Here is a 19,360-nt window from a genome sequence, read left to right on the forward strand (position 1 = left end):
ACTGTACGTAACCTAGGAACTGCCACAACGGCAATATGTACATCTAACAACCTACATTTAACTACCTTAGTCTATCTGTTTGAGGGGTACACGACTTTTTAGCAGCTTTTTCCTGCTCACACTTTCCCAACTGAGTGTGAATAATGAACCACACTCAACATGCATACCCAGTGGTCACACATTTCTGAAATGTTCCAAATATGAGATTTTTTTTTTAGACATGGCCCTTATTAGACCCACTACTTCTCCCATCTCCCATCTCACTGCTTTAATGTGGCAGGTCAACAAGTTTAAAGTTAAAAATTGAAGTCTTGTACACTTCACTTCTTGCTCTGAGCAGGGTGATTCATCAGCTGTGCAAACAGTCATATTTCTGCATTTTATGTATTTTTTAAATCACCTGGGAAAGAAGTTAGGAATTATTTTTAACTTTTAGAAGCAACATAGCCATGCCATGACTGAGCCTGAGGAGCACATTTCAACTAATCTGCATGACCTTTGGAAAGACAAACTCCCAGCAAGCCTTTCAACATTTCACGCGTCAAGCATTTTCAGTCAAGACGCCCTAAAATCCACAACATTAGTGCAGTGTCACCTACGATAGCTATTCGCTCTATGGTTGTCAGACATTCTCCCTCCATTTCAGCCGTCCAATAATTTTAAGTAATTCCAATTGTCAAGGTCAATTTATTCCAGTTCATTGCCAATTTGTGTCAGCATTGATTTTCCACACTTGATGAACACGATCAATTTATATTGTTATTTCATTAAGGGGACCATTTTGGTTTGCATTTAAATGGCGTAACATTTCCCAAAATCATTGGGCATTTTAAATATAACATTGAAGGATCAAAAGACAATATATAGATGCTTTATATCCTCATAATCTATCCAACCATAGTGTCCACAACGTACCAAATGTACAGTAGGCCCATCTAGGCTTGTCACCCAGCGAAGCTAAACAAAAGCAAAAAAATGTGTCTGTGAAAACCCTCCAAAGCCCAATTTTCTTCCTCACACCAAAATATATTCAATTTTGTGCTCAGAGGAGACTGGAATTTGCCTCATTTTGTTATTGTCTATTTGCTGGTAATCAGTGTCTTATCTTGTGGGCCTCTTGTGTAAATAGACTGTTTGGTCATAGCTTAGCCCAGCTCAGATGAAAGACTTTCAGAATCTCGAATGACCAAGAGGGAGATCCAGGGCCCAAAGCCGTGTAGTCCTCATCTATTATGTGGAATTATTTCTCCTCTTCTGTCTCCCTCATTCTCTCCATTCCTCTGTTCTTTTTATTTTATTTCTCTAACCTCTTTCTCTCTCTCTCTCTCTCTCTCTCTCTCTCTCTCTCTCTCTCTCTCTCTCTCTCTCTCTCTCTCTCTCTCTCTCTCTCCCTCTCCCCCTCTCTCTCTCTCTCTCTCTCTCTCTCTCTCTCTCTCTCTCTCTCCACTCTTGTCTCCCCTCTAGCAATGCATATGTAATATTCTACCCCCGAGAGAAAGAATATGTGATAGTGGTCCTGGCCTAGTCAGTTTTTATGAATGTACCTGTGAAAAATGAGGTAGCCTCTGTATTCTATCATTCATGGCCTACGATGTACAGCCTCCACCACTAGCTTTCGAATATGGAACTTGCACTCGCTGGGTGGACGCGGGAAAAAGGTGAAGTTTTCTCAGTCATTGTAATAGAGAGCAATACATCTCGCACAGCTCGTAGATCTGTATTTAAAAAACAGTCCCGCGTTGATAGATGTGGGCCATCGTCCGTGCTGAAATGCATTGCCTGTGAAAGATGAATTGTGTAGGTATGCATTGGGCACGGGGTGAGAGAGAGCGAGAGAGAGCGAGAGAGAGAGCGAGAGAGAGAGAGAGAGAGAGAGAGAGAGAGAGAGGGGTTGCTACGTGTAGGGTGGAGTGGGCGGCCATGTTCTAATGTAGATCAGTTTGACAGAGTGTCTCCTGGCTAATGTTGCTAACGGTGAATGAAATGCATCAGGAGATGTTACATTAACCTGAGTCAAGAGGAAGGCAAAGGAGAATGGGGGTAGTGCACTGCAGAGAAAAGAGAAAGAGAAGGAGACGAGGGAGGAAGAGGAGGAGGGGGGTGGGGGGAAGGCACTTCCCAGTCATTTGTCTTGTCAGATACTTTATATTACTCGCTGTGTGGTTTCCAGTCTATCAAGCAACTCTCTGCCCAGAACTCACTGACTCTGTCTCTTTCTTTTTCTCTCTTTCTTTCTTTCTTTCTTTCTTTCTTTCTTTCTTTCTTTCTTTCTTTCTTTCTTTCTTTCTTTCTTTCTTTCTTTCTTTCTTTCTTTCTTTCTTTCTTTCTTTCACACTCTCGCTCATGCCTATTTCTCCCCATCCCTCTGCTCTCTCCCCACTCCCTTCCCCGCCCCCTCTCTCTCTCCCCATCCTTCTGTCTGTGTGTGCAGTGAGAGAGGCCATGGCTCCCATCCGCTTAAACAGATGGGGTCTCCCTGACCTGCACCCGGAGAGCATGCAGTGCAGCGAGCCGTGGGTATTTGCCGGGGGCGACGTGGCGGGCCTGGCCAACACCACGGTGGAGTCGGTCAACGACGGGAAGCAAGCCTCCTGGCACATCCACAAGTACATCCAGGTGGGGCCCCACAGCCATCAGCAGTTAATAGTAATTAACATTTAACAAAACATTTACAAATGTTTGTAAATGAGTAAGAACCAAACGACGACTGCACAGTGGAGTGGGAATCAACTTCTACTGTGTGAGTTTTTATGTGGTTTAATGCCTTCTGGTCTTTGGAGGAGAAACTTCCAGGACCGATGCGACTGTGCTGTGTCTGCTGTGTTAACATAGTACTTTGCCCATTTATAAACATTTGTAAACATTTGTTGATAATTAGTTCATTATTTATAAAGTGTGTATAAAGCTGTTTATAAGTAGTTATTCTAAAGTATTACCCAGGTCTGTCACAACCAGGCCAGCAAACTAGGTAATTGCCTTTGGCCCCCAGATGAAAGGGGATTAGGCTGTGTGTTAGTGCACGCTGGCGCCAACTCTCGGTGTAGAGGTGGACGATGCCTGCTGTTCAGTAAAGTGGCAGCTGTGGAGGGCATGGCCCAAGGAGTATTATTTACTGTTGGTTCAGCTATTCTGCCCTGCAAATCCAAAAGGTGTGGCAAATACACGAGTTGTGATGGGAAATTAACTTTGTCAGACCTTGATATTGTCTTGTGAGCGAATCACTTCACTCTCTGAATCATTTTGGTATTAATAGTGGGGTAGTCAGAATGGCTTATTCCTGAAGGAAATTATGTTGAACAACATGAATTAGGAGAATGCAAGTGTGAAAGCATTTACATTGTTACTCTGCCATTTTTGTACTGGGCAGTGTGACAACATTGATCGAGATTAAATTTTTTCATAGTTAGCTACTGCATCTTCCCAATTTTTGCACTTTGCTCTAATAGGACAGTGCGGAATCTCCTTGCCAGAAGCCAATCTAATAACTTGAACTCATCATGAAGATGACACAGCATTGGTTGTCAGTCTGAAAACCTCTAATACTATGGCATAAATATTTTATGCCAAAAGGATGTTGGCAAAGGACGGCATGAAGTAGAGCCATTTGAAGTGGTCTGCCGAAGAAGAAGTACCCAAGGCCATGCACTGTATCACATCATTGTCAGAACTGAAGTCATTCATGACACAAATGTGGCGTTTTAACAGAAAAGAAATATAATTAAACTGATTGGCAATGGGGGTGATACAGACAGAGGACTTTAGACCCTCCTGAAACTAATATGTGGAATATTGAAGTATGTAGCGTTGCAGTAGGGAGCAGAGATTTCTTTATGCATGCACACATGTATAAGTGGCCCGCTGGCAAGGAATGTAAAATAGTCCCCAAAGTTGACTCTCTGCACCACTCATAAGGCAGGGGCACTGACAGCTTTTGGTTGGCCCAGGACAAAGTAATCTGAAAGGGCCCCCATGCAATACATACAGTGCAATTAAAACTCAAACCTTGTCTCCCTGGGCCCAGGACAACTGATCCCTTTGCCACTTGTCTCCCTGGGCCCAGGACAACTGACCCCTTTAAACCCCCCCACCCCTCCACACACACACACACACACACATACACACACCTGTTGGCTCCACAGCATACAGGAGAGAGAATTGATGATTAATATGAGAGCCAATAACCCTGTACAGATTCATTCTGTTCTTTGAGGCTGGACAGAAAAATATGTATTTTCTTGGTTATTTTGTTCCTTTTATTTTAGGATGAACTATGCCTCAGATGGAGATATCCATATTATTACCATTATTGTGAGTTCCATTCATTTGGTGTAGTCTATAATTACTAACTGACTGCTGCAGCTTGACCTTACTGCTGAATTAGCACTGAAGTTGCCATTTCGAACAGAAATAGTTGGTGTTGCTTTTTTTTCTTGCAAACATCCACAGTAGCCACACACACACACACACACACACACACACACACACACACACACACACACACACACACACACACACACACACACACACACACACACACACACACACACACACACACACACACACACACAGGCCTGGACTGGGAGAACAAAATGGCCCGGGCATTTTTGGCCCAGACCGGCCCCTCATAATCAGCGGAGCACATGCGATTACTTATTGACCAAGCGGCCTATGCGAAAAGGCGCAATATTCATGCATGAATCTCTCTTTCAGCTACCAGAAAACACCAGGAAATGTGTGCTGACTATATCAACTATTTATTTAAAATGAATCTTAGGTTGGGCAGTGGTTTAGAAATGCAATGGCCACACTCAGAGCAAAAGTAATCTAGGCCTACTCTACTTCTCTAACTCAACCTCATCCTGGCCTGGTTTGACTAGATGAGAAGAGGGAGATAGATTATTTATCACAATGCAGCACTTGCAAAATATTCAAATTAATATAGTATTCAGTGTATTGTTTGTCTAGTAATTTATACAATAAAGATGTTTGTGTCACAAGTCTTATTTTCTCTTGCTGACCCATGGGCACCAGAGGAGGTGCGACAGGCAGCAATGCCCAGCNGTACAATCCTGAGTGTATAGCCTACTCATAAATTGACCTAGATTAATGTTAAATTGAGGGTTTCTTCTAACAGGTGCATTAGAAGAGGGGTTAATTTCCTGTTATCAAAATGCATCTCTCATTGCATAAGGAAGCTACTTTAATAGCTTGAATGATGAAAGAAAATCATGAACTGCCTATCACCACAATGCTTTAGTGTGTCAAATATGTGCTGAAAGTGGTAGGCTACATAAAATAGTCTACAGATAAAACTGTCAAAGCTTATTCAAAAGAAATTCTTCAATCATTCTAATTTCTAATCCTGGATAAAATAACAGCTGAGAGAGATAGAGAGAGAGATGCTAGGTCTTTACCTACAGAATATGGTTTGATTGTGCTCCAAGAATTAAAAAAAAAAAAATCCGTTTGGCAAACCTTTTCCACACGCGAGACGCGACAACCGTTACAAGACGATGGCCATTTTCACTGCGTGGTAAATGTGATTACGCAAACGATCGCTGAATATTTAGTGAGAGTAGGCATGAGTTTGACAGTCTTCGAAACGCATTTGGTACACGGAATGCTTTAGAACAACACCACTGGTGTTCCATTTAATGCTATACATTTGGCACACTGCCGTGGCTACTATATTGTTAATATTATTCACGTCAGTGGTTTGGTGTATGGAATGTTTGTCTTCTCAAATGTCCGTGAGTCGTGCGACCGGTTCAAAGCACTCAAGCACACTTACAGGTATAGTGGTGGGAAGTAATGGCCTATTTAATATTAATGTTTAATGCTGAAGTGAGAGTTGGGGAGAGGCATGGAGTATCCTAAAGTTTGAAAGACTTGACTCATACCTGTCAGGGCTCGTAGAGGCTACTACTGCCGCTTCACCTGCTGTCTCCTAGCGTGCTCCTTCACTTCCAACATGCAGAAGTTGTTGTCCCTCTCCTGCTGCTACAACACTACATGCGTGAACACATTATCTTGCCTCTGCTGCAAGTTTTTTTTATCCCTTTTCCGCAAGCTTTTCCACACCACCTTTTAGTTTTAGTCTCTCCATCGAATTGTGTCTCAAATGCGTAGGCCTAATGCATGGTAGGGGTGGGGCCGCAATGAATAGTTAAGTCCGACTCAGATGCACCAATGGGACACCCCCTCCCTCTAGCCCCTTTATGTGTGGGCTGATGTCATTGGAGGAGGGCCGAGGGCCGTCAGCACGAAATTGTGGGCCGCCGGTCATTTTAAAAAAAAAAAAAAAACATTAATAACAATTATTTTTAAAAACCGACATCACCGGCCCTCTAGGGGCGTCGGCCCACCGGGATTTTGCCCGGTTTGCCAGATTGCCAGTCCACCCCTGCACACACACACACACAGTTTGGTTGTTGATTCTTGCCTCTTGTGACGGCTTGCATTGTTTGTGAATATTTTTTGTCTGTCACACACTGATAATTTTCACAGACGCAATGAGACATGCATAATACACCAAACAAACACTTGCACACACACACACACACACACACACACACACACACACACACACACACACACACACACACACACACACACACACGCACACACACGCACACGCACACACACCTCACATATGGGTCGGATCTACTTTGCGCTGGCAAGACGGAAGCAGATGTCAGGAATTAAGTCCCGTGTAAGGTTCCCAAAACCCAACAGAAGAGGCAGGATTTGAAGAGCGGCCTAATTATGAAGATGAAAGCCTGGCGCGCGTGCCACATGGGCGTGGATGTTAGTACTTTAATGCCGCTCACACACAGATGCTCTTTGACACCGGCGCCACCTCCCTCCGTTCTCCGTCTCGTTCTCCCTCCGTTCCTCGCGCTTGGCAGTCAGTGCTCTTCGAGGATGTGAGGACCTGAAAACAGGTGCTACAGAAGTTGCTAGAAGGTCTGACTCGCTACTGTGATTCACACTGGCATCTATCCATGTTCAGTCTCTTTCTAATCGCTAACAAGCGCTTACCCATACTTTGCATGCTTTTTGTAAACTTTTAACATAAACTCACACCTACAAAACACAATTGACCAAATTGTTCATTTTCTTCTCCAAACCACATCTTTTTAATTATAAACTAACTCTTCATTTTGTAAAACTGTATAACACATGTTTTTGTCTGCCGCGACTAACTTGTCTGCCGCAAAACACTAGAAAGAAACACGAGGCTCAAAATGAAACATATCAGTCAAAGAACACTGGCTTTCATCTCACAAGATACATGGAGTCAATCAGAGTACACCAGGTAGGTTTCAAGACATGTGGTTATTGTTGTCCTCCAAAAGGATGCCAGTAGGAAGCTTATCATGTTTTTACTATTGACTACAGCAAACGTGGCCAAACTCAGGCACGGGGGCCACATGCGGCCTGCTCAGCCATTTAATGCGGCCCTCAGAGCTTTTTCAAGAAAAAAAAACCTGCAGATTCATGGTCACTCATTCTTAAATTGGCTACCTAAAACAACAGTCTTGGAAATTAAGATTACTAAAACCTACATCTACAATTAGCAGGAATGGCATAACTGACAATGGTGTAATTATGTTAGCGTACACCATTTCTTATTATTGGCATGGACAAGTTGCCTACAACATCCGGCCCTTTGGTCAACTTTCTAAACCCACTGTGGCACTTGGGCCAAAATAATTGCCCACCCCTGGACTACAGGATGTACTGTAGAAACAGGCTACCATTTACGGTATGATATATCAGAAAAAGTTTTACGAAAGGGTTTTACAATATCAGTGAAGAAAATATCCATGAAGCCAATCAAATGGAAACAAAAAAAATCTCAAAATGTAAGCATTTGAAAATGAGCTTTAAAAGATACACAATTTAGTTGCTGTGATTATCCTGTATGTAAACACAGCCAAACTGTGTTAACTCTGTGTGCCGAGGGTATAGGGGCATACTGTATGGTATGTTGGCTAACTGTATTTTAGAGTTTTGTAAATGTCGCTGAAGAATGGACAAATGTTTGTTAGCGAATTAAATAAAATAACAGATGCTCTTGGAGGAAAGTGCAAGAGGTGTACAGGTTTAGTGAGGTAAGCGCAAGAAACGTATAGGTTTGGTCAGTTTTAGTGATGGAATTACCTCTCTCATTAAAGTTGTGGTCAAGGCTGCACATGGACATGTGTAAACATGGTGCTGGATTCTTTGCTTTTGTGTTAAGTCTTGTTCTTGTCACAGGACTTTAACACAGTGAGATTCTGTTGCGGCAAACATTTGTTTTTATTTAATTTTATTTTTAATTAGCGTGCAGTCTTTTAACTTCAAATACTATTTAATTTATGGTATGGTTGTATGTTGTGAACTAGAACATTAGAATCAGCATTCAAATGTTGACACATAGTTGCGGTTTAATGAAGACATACTGTGCACAGTAGGCTACTGTCTGTAGGCAAATTAAATATTTTAATGTATGTCAAAGAAAGTTAGTTTAATTTAAGTGTGTTCAAATTAATATATTCTTCCTTGAACACATTATGTTATGTCCAAGCACCTGACAGATATGCTGCATACCAGAATGGCATTACATGTTTACACACTAGAAATTCCACAAGAAACATTCTTCTGACATTAGAATGCAAGCAAATGTCCATAAACACATGCTTACACGTAATAAATACACCAAACATGCATATGCTATAGCACCATCCACCCATACCATAATATGTGTTAACGCATACCATAAATTCATGCAAACAGCATTACAAAAACATCAACATAGTATACAGTGTTGAATACAAACATGGAATCTGAAATATAGCATTAATCATATTTGCCGCCATTGGCAAAATATTCTTGAGTTTATTGACACACATTGCAGAGGGAATTGTGTAACTGTATAAACAAAGTGTACTGACGTATTGAAAGCATATTTAAACAGTTTTTTCTAATACCTGCCCTTGACACCATCTAGACTGGAGGATTTTTTTTCCATTTCTACCAAGCTTGTACAGTACTTGCCTACGGTAAGGCCCTCACCCTACTGACAAAGGAAGAACCTTCTTAGGTGCTGCTTAGACTGTACTGTATGCTAAGGATTCAGGTAAGCTCTTTATTTCAAAGGTGGGACCAGCATTATACTGTAGGTGAATTTATCCAGGAGCGAGAGAGAGGGAGAGAGAGAGAGAGAGAAAGAGAGAGAGAGACAGAGACAGAGACAGAGACAGAGACAGAGACAGAGACAGAGACAGAGAAAGAGTATCAATGTCTCACTGAATCTTGTTTGACAGGAGCATAAGAAAAATGCCAACAGGATCACTAAACAGTCCTGTTGCCCCCGCGTCTCCTCTTTCACAGCGCTGACTCGCTTACTCACTGTCTCATTCTCCACGCGCCTCCAAAGGCCTCATTATGCATGCTGTGTATACGCTGGCGCTTTGAAAGGAAAAGACATAAAGGGGTTCCATCTCTGTGACTTAACTCTGGCTAAGTGATGTTCAAATGGATTCCGGATGCTACTGCTTACTGCTTGCTTGCTTGCCTCTGCTGAATAGCAGGCTGTGTGTGTGGCGAGACAACTTAATTCCCCCCCTCCCAATTCCGAGCAAACCCCACCTTTTAGGCTTACGGGGTTAACACCCACCTTTCCAGCTCTGCCACCTGGCCCCCGACCTCAAGACCTCTGTTTTTTTGCGGACGAAAACACCCATTCCAATTCCCTCTTAACTCCCATCTTGGAGCTGAAATCACCCCGGTGTAAGTGAGCCCCTTGACTTGAATGCTACGAGAGATTTGCAGCGTTTTGGGGTTAATTGTTGGGTGCTTTGTCGTTGGTCAGTCAACAGGAGGGCAACACGAACATTTATCTGCAGATTTAAATGACCACCTTCGGGAACTGGAAAGAGGAAATGGGAAGAGTAGGGCCAAGCAGATCACTTGTTACTCTCGTTTTTTTTACAGTAATGGACTAGGCAGGAAAGAGGAAGTGAAACGGGCAATTTTTGTGTTGCTAAAGGTCTCGGGATTAGCATCAGAAGTGCTCGCGGCCGCTCCGCTCTGCTCGGTGCGGCTCGGCCTCCATCAGAGTGTTTGCCTACCTGAGTGGATTAATGCACGATTGATCTGCTGTCTTGACCTTCATTTTAGCGAGCCACTTAGCAGTGTTATTATGAAAGAGTAATGATATCGGGCGCTGCTGCTGCCACGAACCTCGCAGCAACAACAAGCAAAAGCGAAGCTCGCCGCGTCTGCCAAACATAATCGAAATGTACCTCTTAATGCCTTATTTATATAGCTTATAAAACATAATTAGCACAACAGCTCACGGCAAACGTTTATGCGGAACCCCAAGACTGAAGAAGGTTTTTTCAGTTGATTTAATTGTCTGCATGACTATCACTATAAGACGTGACATTTTCCTATATACTGTTGAAGACGAGACAGTGTAGTTTCTCTTTCTCTCTTCCTTTCTTTGTGTTTCACTCTGTCTGTCTCCTCGCTGTTCATAGTGAATGGTAAAGAAGTCTGACATCAGTGTGGAAGCAATCATAAGCATCTGATAAATGCTCGCCTAATTAGGGCGTCTGTCAGAGTATGACTTCCACTGTCTGCCTACACGTACGCCATCATGCAGAGAGATAAACAACATTGTAAACAAATAATAATAATAATAATAATAGTAATGAAAGCACATTGCCAGTTGTAGTGTTGAAATAAAGAAGACTGTGTGCAACGACCCCCTCCTGATTGTTGTGCACTGTCAAAAAGGTTTTTGTTGTTGGTGGTGGTGGTGTTTTTTTTTTTTTTTGGTCTTTATAATATCATTGTGTGTGTGTGTGTGTGTGTGTGTGTGTGTGTGTGTGTGTGTGTGTGTGTGTGTGTGTGTGTGTGTGTGTGTGTGTGTGTGTGTGTGTGTGTGTGTGTGTGTGTGTGTGTGTGTGAAATAGAGAGAGAGAGAGAGAGAGAGAGAGAGAGAGAGAGAGAGAGAGAGAGAGAGAGAGAGAGAGAGAGAGAGAGTGTGCAACAGATTCGTCCATGAATGTGTTTAGCACACTGCAGTATAAGAGTGTAATGATGCTGCTTGAGAATGCCTATCTCCACAGCCTGCTGGGTTATCAGGCTGGAGCCCAGTGCGAAGGTGCGTGTCACCGTGGCATCGGCAGGAGGCAAACCCATAAACAAAATTGAATTTGATTAATTTTTGGTGTCTGTGTCTGCTGAATGTTTACTTCTCCGGCTCTCCTGACTCTCATTCCTTCGTTTATGATGTCTGTATTTTTATATCCATCTCTCTATTCCCCTACTCATATCTCTAAGTCTCCCCCTCTCTCTCTCTCTCTCTCTCTCTCTCTCTCTCTCTCTCTCTCTCTCTCTCTCTCTCTCTCTCTCTCTCTCTCTCTCTCGCTCCTTAATGTCTCAGCCAGTTTGCCTCTGTTTTTTTCACACTTTATTATCTTCCTCTCTCCATCTGTCTGTCTGTCGGTCCAAATCTAACCCTGTGTCTCTTTTTCACCATCTCTATATCTCTCGCCCTCTATCTCTAGTCTCTCCATGGCGCCGCTGTCAGCAGCAAGCCCCAGCTTCCTCTCTTCCACACGGCCATAGATGTGGTGGACATCAGTGTGGAGATGGCCGGTATCCGCTTCCCCAACCCCTTCGGCCTGGCCAGCGCTCCCCCCACCACCAGCGCCGCCATGATACGCCGCGCCTTCGTGGAGGGCTGGGGCTTCGCGCTCACCAAGACGTTCTCCCTGGACAAGGTAATGCAAACACATACAATACCATACATACCATCACAGATCTTGGGCAAACTATCCCTGAAGGAGGTTACTGAAGTTGGAGGTTACTGAAGTTGGAGACTGGAGAAAGATAAGTCCATACTGCGCATCACCAAATGCAACAAAGCGGGATCAAGTTTGGTGTCCTAAATTGTCGTGCCACTGAAATGCATTCACCCTGAATACCTGCTGGTCTCACAAAGGGTCATACATGTACAGTAGCAGCCATATGATAGAAGTTTAGAACCTGTCGTCATATTGATTGACACAGAAATTCCTTATGAACGCCTTATGTCTCTTTTGTATCAATCGTCAGATACACAGATATACATTACCTAGGATGGGCTGTGGATTAAAAAAAACATTTTGGAATCCCGATTCCCTACCCCTCTGAGAGGGTTGTTAAAGGGGTATGCCACTATTTTGGGGCTTAATACAGTTAAAATCGTTGGCCAGGGTTTATAAAGGTGGTAAAGTGTCTTATTTTTCAAGTTAAGCGTTGTCTTGCTTTAAGACAAGTTAAAAGAGGGAATATGTCGCTAAGCTAGTGAAAGTCAATGGATCCGTGTAGCATAACCCTTTAACTTCACCTGGACCCTAGTGCTTTCATGCTAGTTATTTTACTCTGCATACTCTATGCTACCTCCTACAGTACCTAGGTATATTTGAAGGGAGGTTTTAGTTTGTCCTAGCCATTCAGACCCTGTAGGCTCCTGGGCTTGTCCTCAATAGGCCTGCTCATTGATACAGCACCTCTGCAGATCACTGCTGCCAGATAGACAACTGCTGTGATCGACATCTCTGCTGCCTTGACAGTTCTATTGTCTTCTTCACGCACAAACTGGGAGTCTCTCTCTCGGTCTTTCTCCCTATCTCTCTACAAGATTGTTCATGGCTGTATCTCTCTCTCTCTCTCTCTCTCTCTCTCTCTCTCTCTCTCTCTCTCTCTCTCTCTCTCTCTCTCTCTCTCTCTCTCTCTCTCTCTCTCTCTCTCTCCCTCCCTCCCTCACTACAAGATTGTCCATGGCTTGTATATCCCCCACCCCAGCATCACACACTACCATCATCCCACCAAAAAAAACCTCTAGCTCAGCAGGACGGAGCACATGTGGCCATAACTCACCAAAAGAAATGATGTCAGCACTGTGCTCAAAGGTTGTCTCTTGCACTCTTAAGCCAAAAGATCTCTTTCAATAAGACAACAGATCTGTGCGAAAGATCCTTTTTTTCCTCTTTCTTTTCCTTCTCATTCAGGTATAGTACCAGAATATCAATAGCAGAGACACACAGAGTAGTGCTGCTGTAGTAGCGTGATAGCACGTACATATATCATTTTCACATCTTTTTCTGTGCATAATGTATTTCCACAAACTGTGAAATTTTACAGTTCACTACATTTGCTCAACCACCTGAATGACGAATCCAGAATGTTTTGGTGATTCGAAGAGAAAAGCCACTCAAAAACCTCAGTTCTTACAACACACCGGAATTAAGGGCCTTTTTTTAATTGGATGTATTTATTGGCGTTCGTTAGAAGTGTTATTTTCGGTATGAGTAGCGGCCTGTTTTTTTCCTGTCTAAACTTTTAATTTCCTTGCCGGCGACATAAATATTAATTAGTGACATATGTTTGTGGTGTTGACGCGTGCTGGCATCCCTTGATAGCTGAAGCTCACGTCGGATATTAAATTCATGAAAAAAAACAGAAGAGGAATGGGCCACGTCCCAAAATGAATGACGGACGTAGTTGTGGGTGGTGCTTGACGGGATTAAGACACAGAGATCGGATGTTGCCAAATTGCTTGTTTATCCCACTCGCTTGACCTCTCCTAAACCTCCGCTAATGAAGTTTATATGGAAATAAAGTAACAAAGTAACTGTGCTGACCCCTTACGTCTGTTCGAGGACAAGGTGACCAGGGACTCAGAGTCTCCCTTGTAGGCCCGCTGACAGGGGGAACAAAGGGGTCAGTTGTCCTGGGCCCAGAGAATGGAGGGGCCCAGAATTGGGATCCCATTGCATTTTAGGTATTGAGGTGAGGGCCTTTTCAGATGGTATTGTCCCGGGCCCAGCAAAGGCTGTCAGCGGTCCTGCTGCCTTACTCCCTCTCAGTCTCTGTCTCTGTCTCTGTCTGTCTCTGTCTGTCTCTCTCTCTCTCTCTCCATCTCTCTACATCGTCTCTCTCTCTCTCTCTCTCTCTCTCTCTCTCTCTCTCTCTCTCTCTCTCTCTCTCCATCTCTCCATCTGTCTCTCTCTCTCTCTCTCTCTCTCTCTCTCTCTCTCTCTCTCTCACTCTCTCTCTCTCTCTGTCTCTCTCTCTCTCTCTCTCTTAAATCTATCACGGCCTGTAATCCACCGGTGGTTTGCTCTGTGTCCCCCTCGTCATCTTTCAGCGGTCAGCTGTTTAGTCTCCCGCACACACTACCCCCCCCTCCCAATGGAGGAGACAAATAAAAGGAGACAAACACAATAAGCAAGTGCAGCCAGAGCTGGATCTGAATGCTATTTTCTGTAGCTGTATGGAGCTGTATTATTATGACTGGGGCAGGCAGACGGGGCTCTTTCTGAATGAGCCTAATTTGCCTTGCCTTGTGCTTACCAGGGCGGTCCGAGGGGAAGCCAGGCTTCGTCTGCACATCTGCTGGAGATTGCATTATCCCCCCCACCTCCTTTCCCAGCATGCCATGCTCTCTGGTTCCCTCGGCCACCATTAAGATTGACAGCTGAATATTGTGTGCCAAAGCCAGACTCTAAATATGTTTATGTGAACTTTGTTTCTTGTAGGTTTTCTTTTTATTTCTGTGTGTGTGTGTGTGTGTGTGTGTGTGTGTGTGTGTGTGTGTGTGTGTGTGTGTGTGTGTGTGTGTGTGTGTGTGTGTGTGTGTGTGTGTGTGTGTGTGTGTGTGTGTGTGTGTGTGTGTGTGTGTGTGTGTGTGTGTGTGTGTGTGTGTGTATGCACATTAACTGAGTTCACTGAGCTTTGATGGTTGTGTGAGATGACTGTCCTCTACTGAGCTTCTCTGTCTCTCTCCGTCTGTCTCTGCCTCTCTCTCTCTCTCTCTCTCTCTCTCTCTCTCTCTCTCTCTCTCTCTCTCTCTCTCTCTCTCTCTCTCTCTCTCTCTCTCTCTCTCTCTCTCCCCAACTCTTGACATTTGTAGATGCCAGATTGGGGCCCCTAATATACTGTTGCGGCTATTGGCTGTCAACATGCTCAGAAATACCAGCTGATATCTCGGTAAACAGAAATCATATTATTCTTTATTGTATGCTCAGAGGGGGGACAAGATTGTAAACCGGGGGATGGGGGTGGAGGTGGGGGGGTTCTTTCTTTTGGTGAGCACAAGATAAAAGAAGTTCTTAATGTCAGTGTGAATGAGCGAGCCGGCTCAGCCGCTATCATCTTTGCCTCTTAAACACTGGGGGATTTCTCTTTTTTTAATATCCTGTGCTCAGGCCTATTGCCTCTGCTATCAAAACATTACCAGGGCCAGCGTATTGATAGGATTCGAGATGTGCTGTGCTGTGCGGTGCGGCGCGGCACGGCGCAGCATGGCGTGCCGGGTGGGTTGGATTGTCTATGGATATGAGAATCTTCACGCTTCTGGGGCCTCGTCTGTGGGAGCTGCACGTGTGCTGAATCGCTAATTACCCAGCCTGCACTGGGGGCCGGGGCTAGGGAGGGCATGGAGTGGAGGAGGATGGGCGGAGGAGAGGTTGTGTGTGTGTGTGTGTGTGTGTGTGTGTGTGTGTGTGTGTGTGTGTGTGTGTGTGTGTGTGTGTGTGTGTGTGTGTGTGTGTGTGTGTGTGTGTGTGTGTGTGTGTGTGTGTGTGTGTGTGTGTGTGTGTGTGTGTGTGTGTGTGTGTGTGTGTGTGGATTGCGGTGCATGTGGTGTGTAACTGTTAGACCGTTAGATTCCTGATTGATACGTTTTGGTGTGTTTCTAGCTAATTACAAAAAAAGGGGGAAAAAATGCAAAGACCTTAGCGGAAAAGGCAGCAGCCAGGGTTAGTCTGCCTAAGAGAGATAGCGGGCCACGCTGACTGTGTCCAATTAACCCGTTGGTTGGTCAGCGCAGGCTAAATCACACCTGTAATTGGTCCGATGCCACACGTGTTGATGGGGCCCCTGTTAGCCGGAGGAAAGGGGATACGCTATCGAACTGAGCTAAGCTGCGGTTTCACACTCAGCAGGAGCTTAACTCAGGCCAAAGGCTATCTTCGTTATATAGTCATATATTTTATGCGTATGATGATGTATGCATTGGATACGTGTCGATAGATGAAGAAGTCAGATTGAGGTAAAATCATAGTTTTATAGTATTTCATATGCTGATGTATGCTTTTGATCTGTGTTGATATGTGAATCAGTCAGTTTGAGGAGAAATCATGAGTTTAATTCAAGTTTGAAAGAGTGACAACGAGACTGACTTGGACAGGATCATAAACAGTCACAGTGAAAGTGAATTAACAGGTTGCTTTAGCAACAGAGGCATTAGTGTTTAATTTGATTTCCTGTGCTGATATGCCGAAATCATGAAAAAACAGTGTCCTGTACTCACATGTCAGTTTCATAGAACAACCAGCCTTTTTACGAAAGCAAAATGTGGAGAAAAAAATCACTTTGTATTCCGCTGTGTATTTATACTGTATTTTTTGGTAGTTCTCATTGCTCGCCTTTTCTCAAAAGGAAACTTTTCAGAACTCAATCTGTTCCCGAACTCACCTTGTGGTGAGGTACAGTACAGTTGGTGAACGTGGGAGGGAGGCGTTACGTAGATCCTATAAGTGGAAGTCGCTAGAAGCGAGAGACGCGGTGACGCGAGCCGCTCCGAGCCGGGGCTGAGCTGAGTCGAGCTGACACACGCGTCCGCACATTTCAAACGCAATTAAAACAAAGGCTCCAACGGGCTTACCGGCAGCCCACACTTCCTCCTTCCTCTCTTCCTCTCTTCCTGTCCTCCCTCACGGTTACAGTAGCACTCGTTACAGTCCTCCAAATGCGGATCCCCGTTTAATGAGAGAAACGTGGAATAAATCTCCATAGTAACGCAAGCGAGATGACAAGCATCACGTAGTCCAACATCTGCATTGCGTCGGCCCACATTAAGCGCCGGGCGCCGGTGTTGCTCCGTGTGAACGAGTGCGACAATTTCTTTTTTCTTTCTTTTTATTTTTTGCCGAAGCCAATTAATGACAGAGGTGAGAGGGCACTCACTCCTGTGATTCAGAGGCTAATAAATAGCATGGCGACTTACCTCCTGTAAATTAGCATTTCATTCATCTGGCTCAGTACTTCAGAGAACTCGGGAAGACAGAGCTGTTCACTAGCCACAGGAGCACAGCGACAGTCATTTGTCCACCGCAGACAGACAGACAAGGCATTAATTCAATTCCGGTGTTTCTCTCTCCTTCTCTCTCTCTCTCTCTCTCTCTCTCTCTCTCTCTCTCTCTCTCTCTAGGCTGTGATTTTTCAGAAAATTCTCATCCAATATTCCACATTGTTCTGGATTACTTATGCTGTAATTTCTACAAGAGAGACAAGAATTTGATGCATACTGTAGAAATGTATTCATGAGAGAGATTAATCATTTTCTCCTCCCTTGCCTTGTCTTGTCTTGCAACTCCCTTTCTCTCTTTCTCTCTATCTCTCTCTCTCTCTCCATCTGAGCCACTGTCTGTCTGTGTTCCTGTTTGTTTTAGAGCTCATGGCACACTTCCTTACTTTAAACCATCACCATCAATGAAACACGAAAGTGTCTTGCAAACTCCCATAGCCATTGTAAAGATCACATCTGCTCAGAAGTGCTACAGCCTGTCTTCCAATATTGAAATGACTATTCAAAAGATCACCGCGGTTCGCCAGTGCTGCAGCCTCCCGTGTCCCATCTTGCACCTCACTCTCAGTGGCTCATTTCCACTTCAGGCTGGCAGCAGAGCATGCTGGGAGTGAGCCAGAGAGTCAGAGAAGTGACACCGGAGTTTCATCAGCCTGCTGTGGCCTGGCACGGCCCTGGATGGACACACACCTAAGGGCTCTGCGCTGGCCACTGTGTGCAGTCAGTGACATCAGGCTTTGCACATAACAACACACACACACAGCCCCGCACGCACACACACATGCACACACACACAGATATACAAACACACCTTTGAAGTCTTTACCCAACCATGATCTAGGTCACATTTCCACACCGATTTGCACGCACACACGCACACACACACACGTGCACAGACACACGCGCGCGCACACAGATATACAAACACACCTTTGAAGTCTTTACCCAACCATGATCTAGGTCACATTTCCACACCGATGTGCACGCACACACGCACACACACACACACACACACACACGCACACACGCACACGCACAGTGCACTGGACTACAAAGACAAAAATATTTGGCTTTATCCATAATTCATAGTAATCTCTCTGGCCTCCCACTATACTTTGACTCTTTATTGAGACCATAGCTGTCACAAGGAAAGAGGCAGAGGAAGGAAGCTGGTGGCCCCGGCCGAGAGGACCTGAGTTGCCTTAAGATATGGGGCTGCCTATAAAACAGTTTGCTGACAGGTGTCTTTTTTTTACCCTCTTTCACGACCGCCCTCACCCCCCAGGTCACTATTGCATTCCTCCCCCCCCTCTCTCTCTCGTTCTCTCTCTCTGTCTCTGTCTCTCTCTCTATCTCTCTCTCTGTCTCTATTTATCTATTTCTCTCTCTCTCTCTCTCTCTCTCTCTCTCTCTCTCTCTCTCTCTCTCTCTCTCTCTCTCTCTCTCTCTGTCTCTCTATTTCTCTATTTCTCTCTCTCTCTCTCTCTCTCTCCCTCTCTCTCTCTCTCTCTCTCACACACACCACACACACACACACACACACACACACACACACACACACACACACACACACACACACACACACACACACACACACACACACACACATACACGAGTAGCATAATTGGATTGTAAAATGTAGCATTAATGGACTCCCACCCACCACTTAATCATTGTCTGTTGATGAGGTGATGCGGAGGGGGAGAGAGCTCTGTGGAATTCTCCTTCTCTCCTCTCCCCATCTCTCTCTCTTCTCCTTTCTCTATTCCCTCCTTCTTACTTTTCTTTTTCCGTGTTCTCCCTCTTTCATTCTCTCATTCTCTCATTCTCTCATTTTCTTTCTCTCTCTCTCTCTCTCTCTCTCTCTCTCTCTCTCTCTCTCTCTCTCTCTCTCTCTCTCTCTCTCTCTCTCTCTCTCTCTCTCTCCATCCCTCTGTCACTATTTATTCCATGGTGTGTTGTGCAAACCCATTGGGATTCTGGAGATGAGCTGGAGACAACTTTCCCTCTGTCTTCCCTGCCTGTCGCTCTCTCCCTATCTCCACTCTCTCACCCCCCTTCACTATTTTTTCTCCCCCTATCCCCTTGCCTCTCTCCCTCTCTTCCTCCACTCCCTGCTCCTCTCTCGCAATCCCCCAATGTCTATCTCCAGCCTTCTCTCCTGTCCTCTCCCCATCTTTTCTCTTGAGGGAAAGACAAGCCCATCATAGCTGTCATCACGGCTGT

At 44.6% G+C, this 19,360-nt stretch overlaps 1 protein-coding gene across 1 annotated transcript in view; it reads left to right on the forward strand.

The window, feature by feature from the left end:
- Positions 1-19,360, forward strand: part of dpyda.1 (dihydropyrimidine dehydrogenase a, tandem duplicate 1) — a 290,320-nt gene that overhangs the window by 148,779 nt on the left and 122,181 nt on the right. Inside the window, exons 12-13 of the mRNA XM_063206772.1 lie at positions 2,432-2,616; positions 11,565-11,780. Of these exons, the coding sequence (XP_063062842.1) occupies positions 2,432-2,616; positions 11,565-11,780 (401 nt within the window). The remainder of the gene's footprint in view (positions 1-2,431; positions 2,617-11,564; positions 11,781-19,360) is intronic.

The sequence above is a fragment of the Engraulis encrasicolus genome, chromosome 9 (assembly GCF_034702125.1).
Source record: "Engraulis encrasicolus isolate BLACKSEA-1 chromosome 9, IST_EnEncr_1.0, whole genome shotgun sequence".
Lineage (NCBI taxonomy): Eukaryota > Metazoa > Chordata > Actinopteri > Clupeiformes > Engraulidae > Engraulis > Engraulis encrasicolus.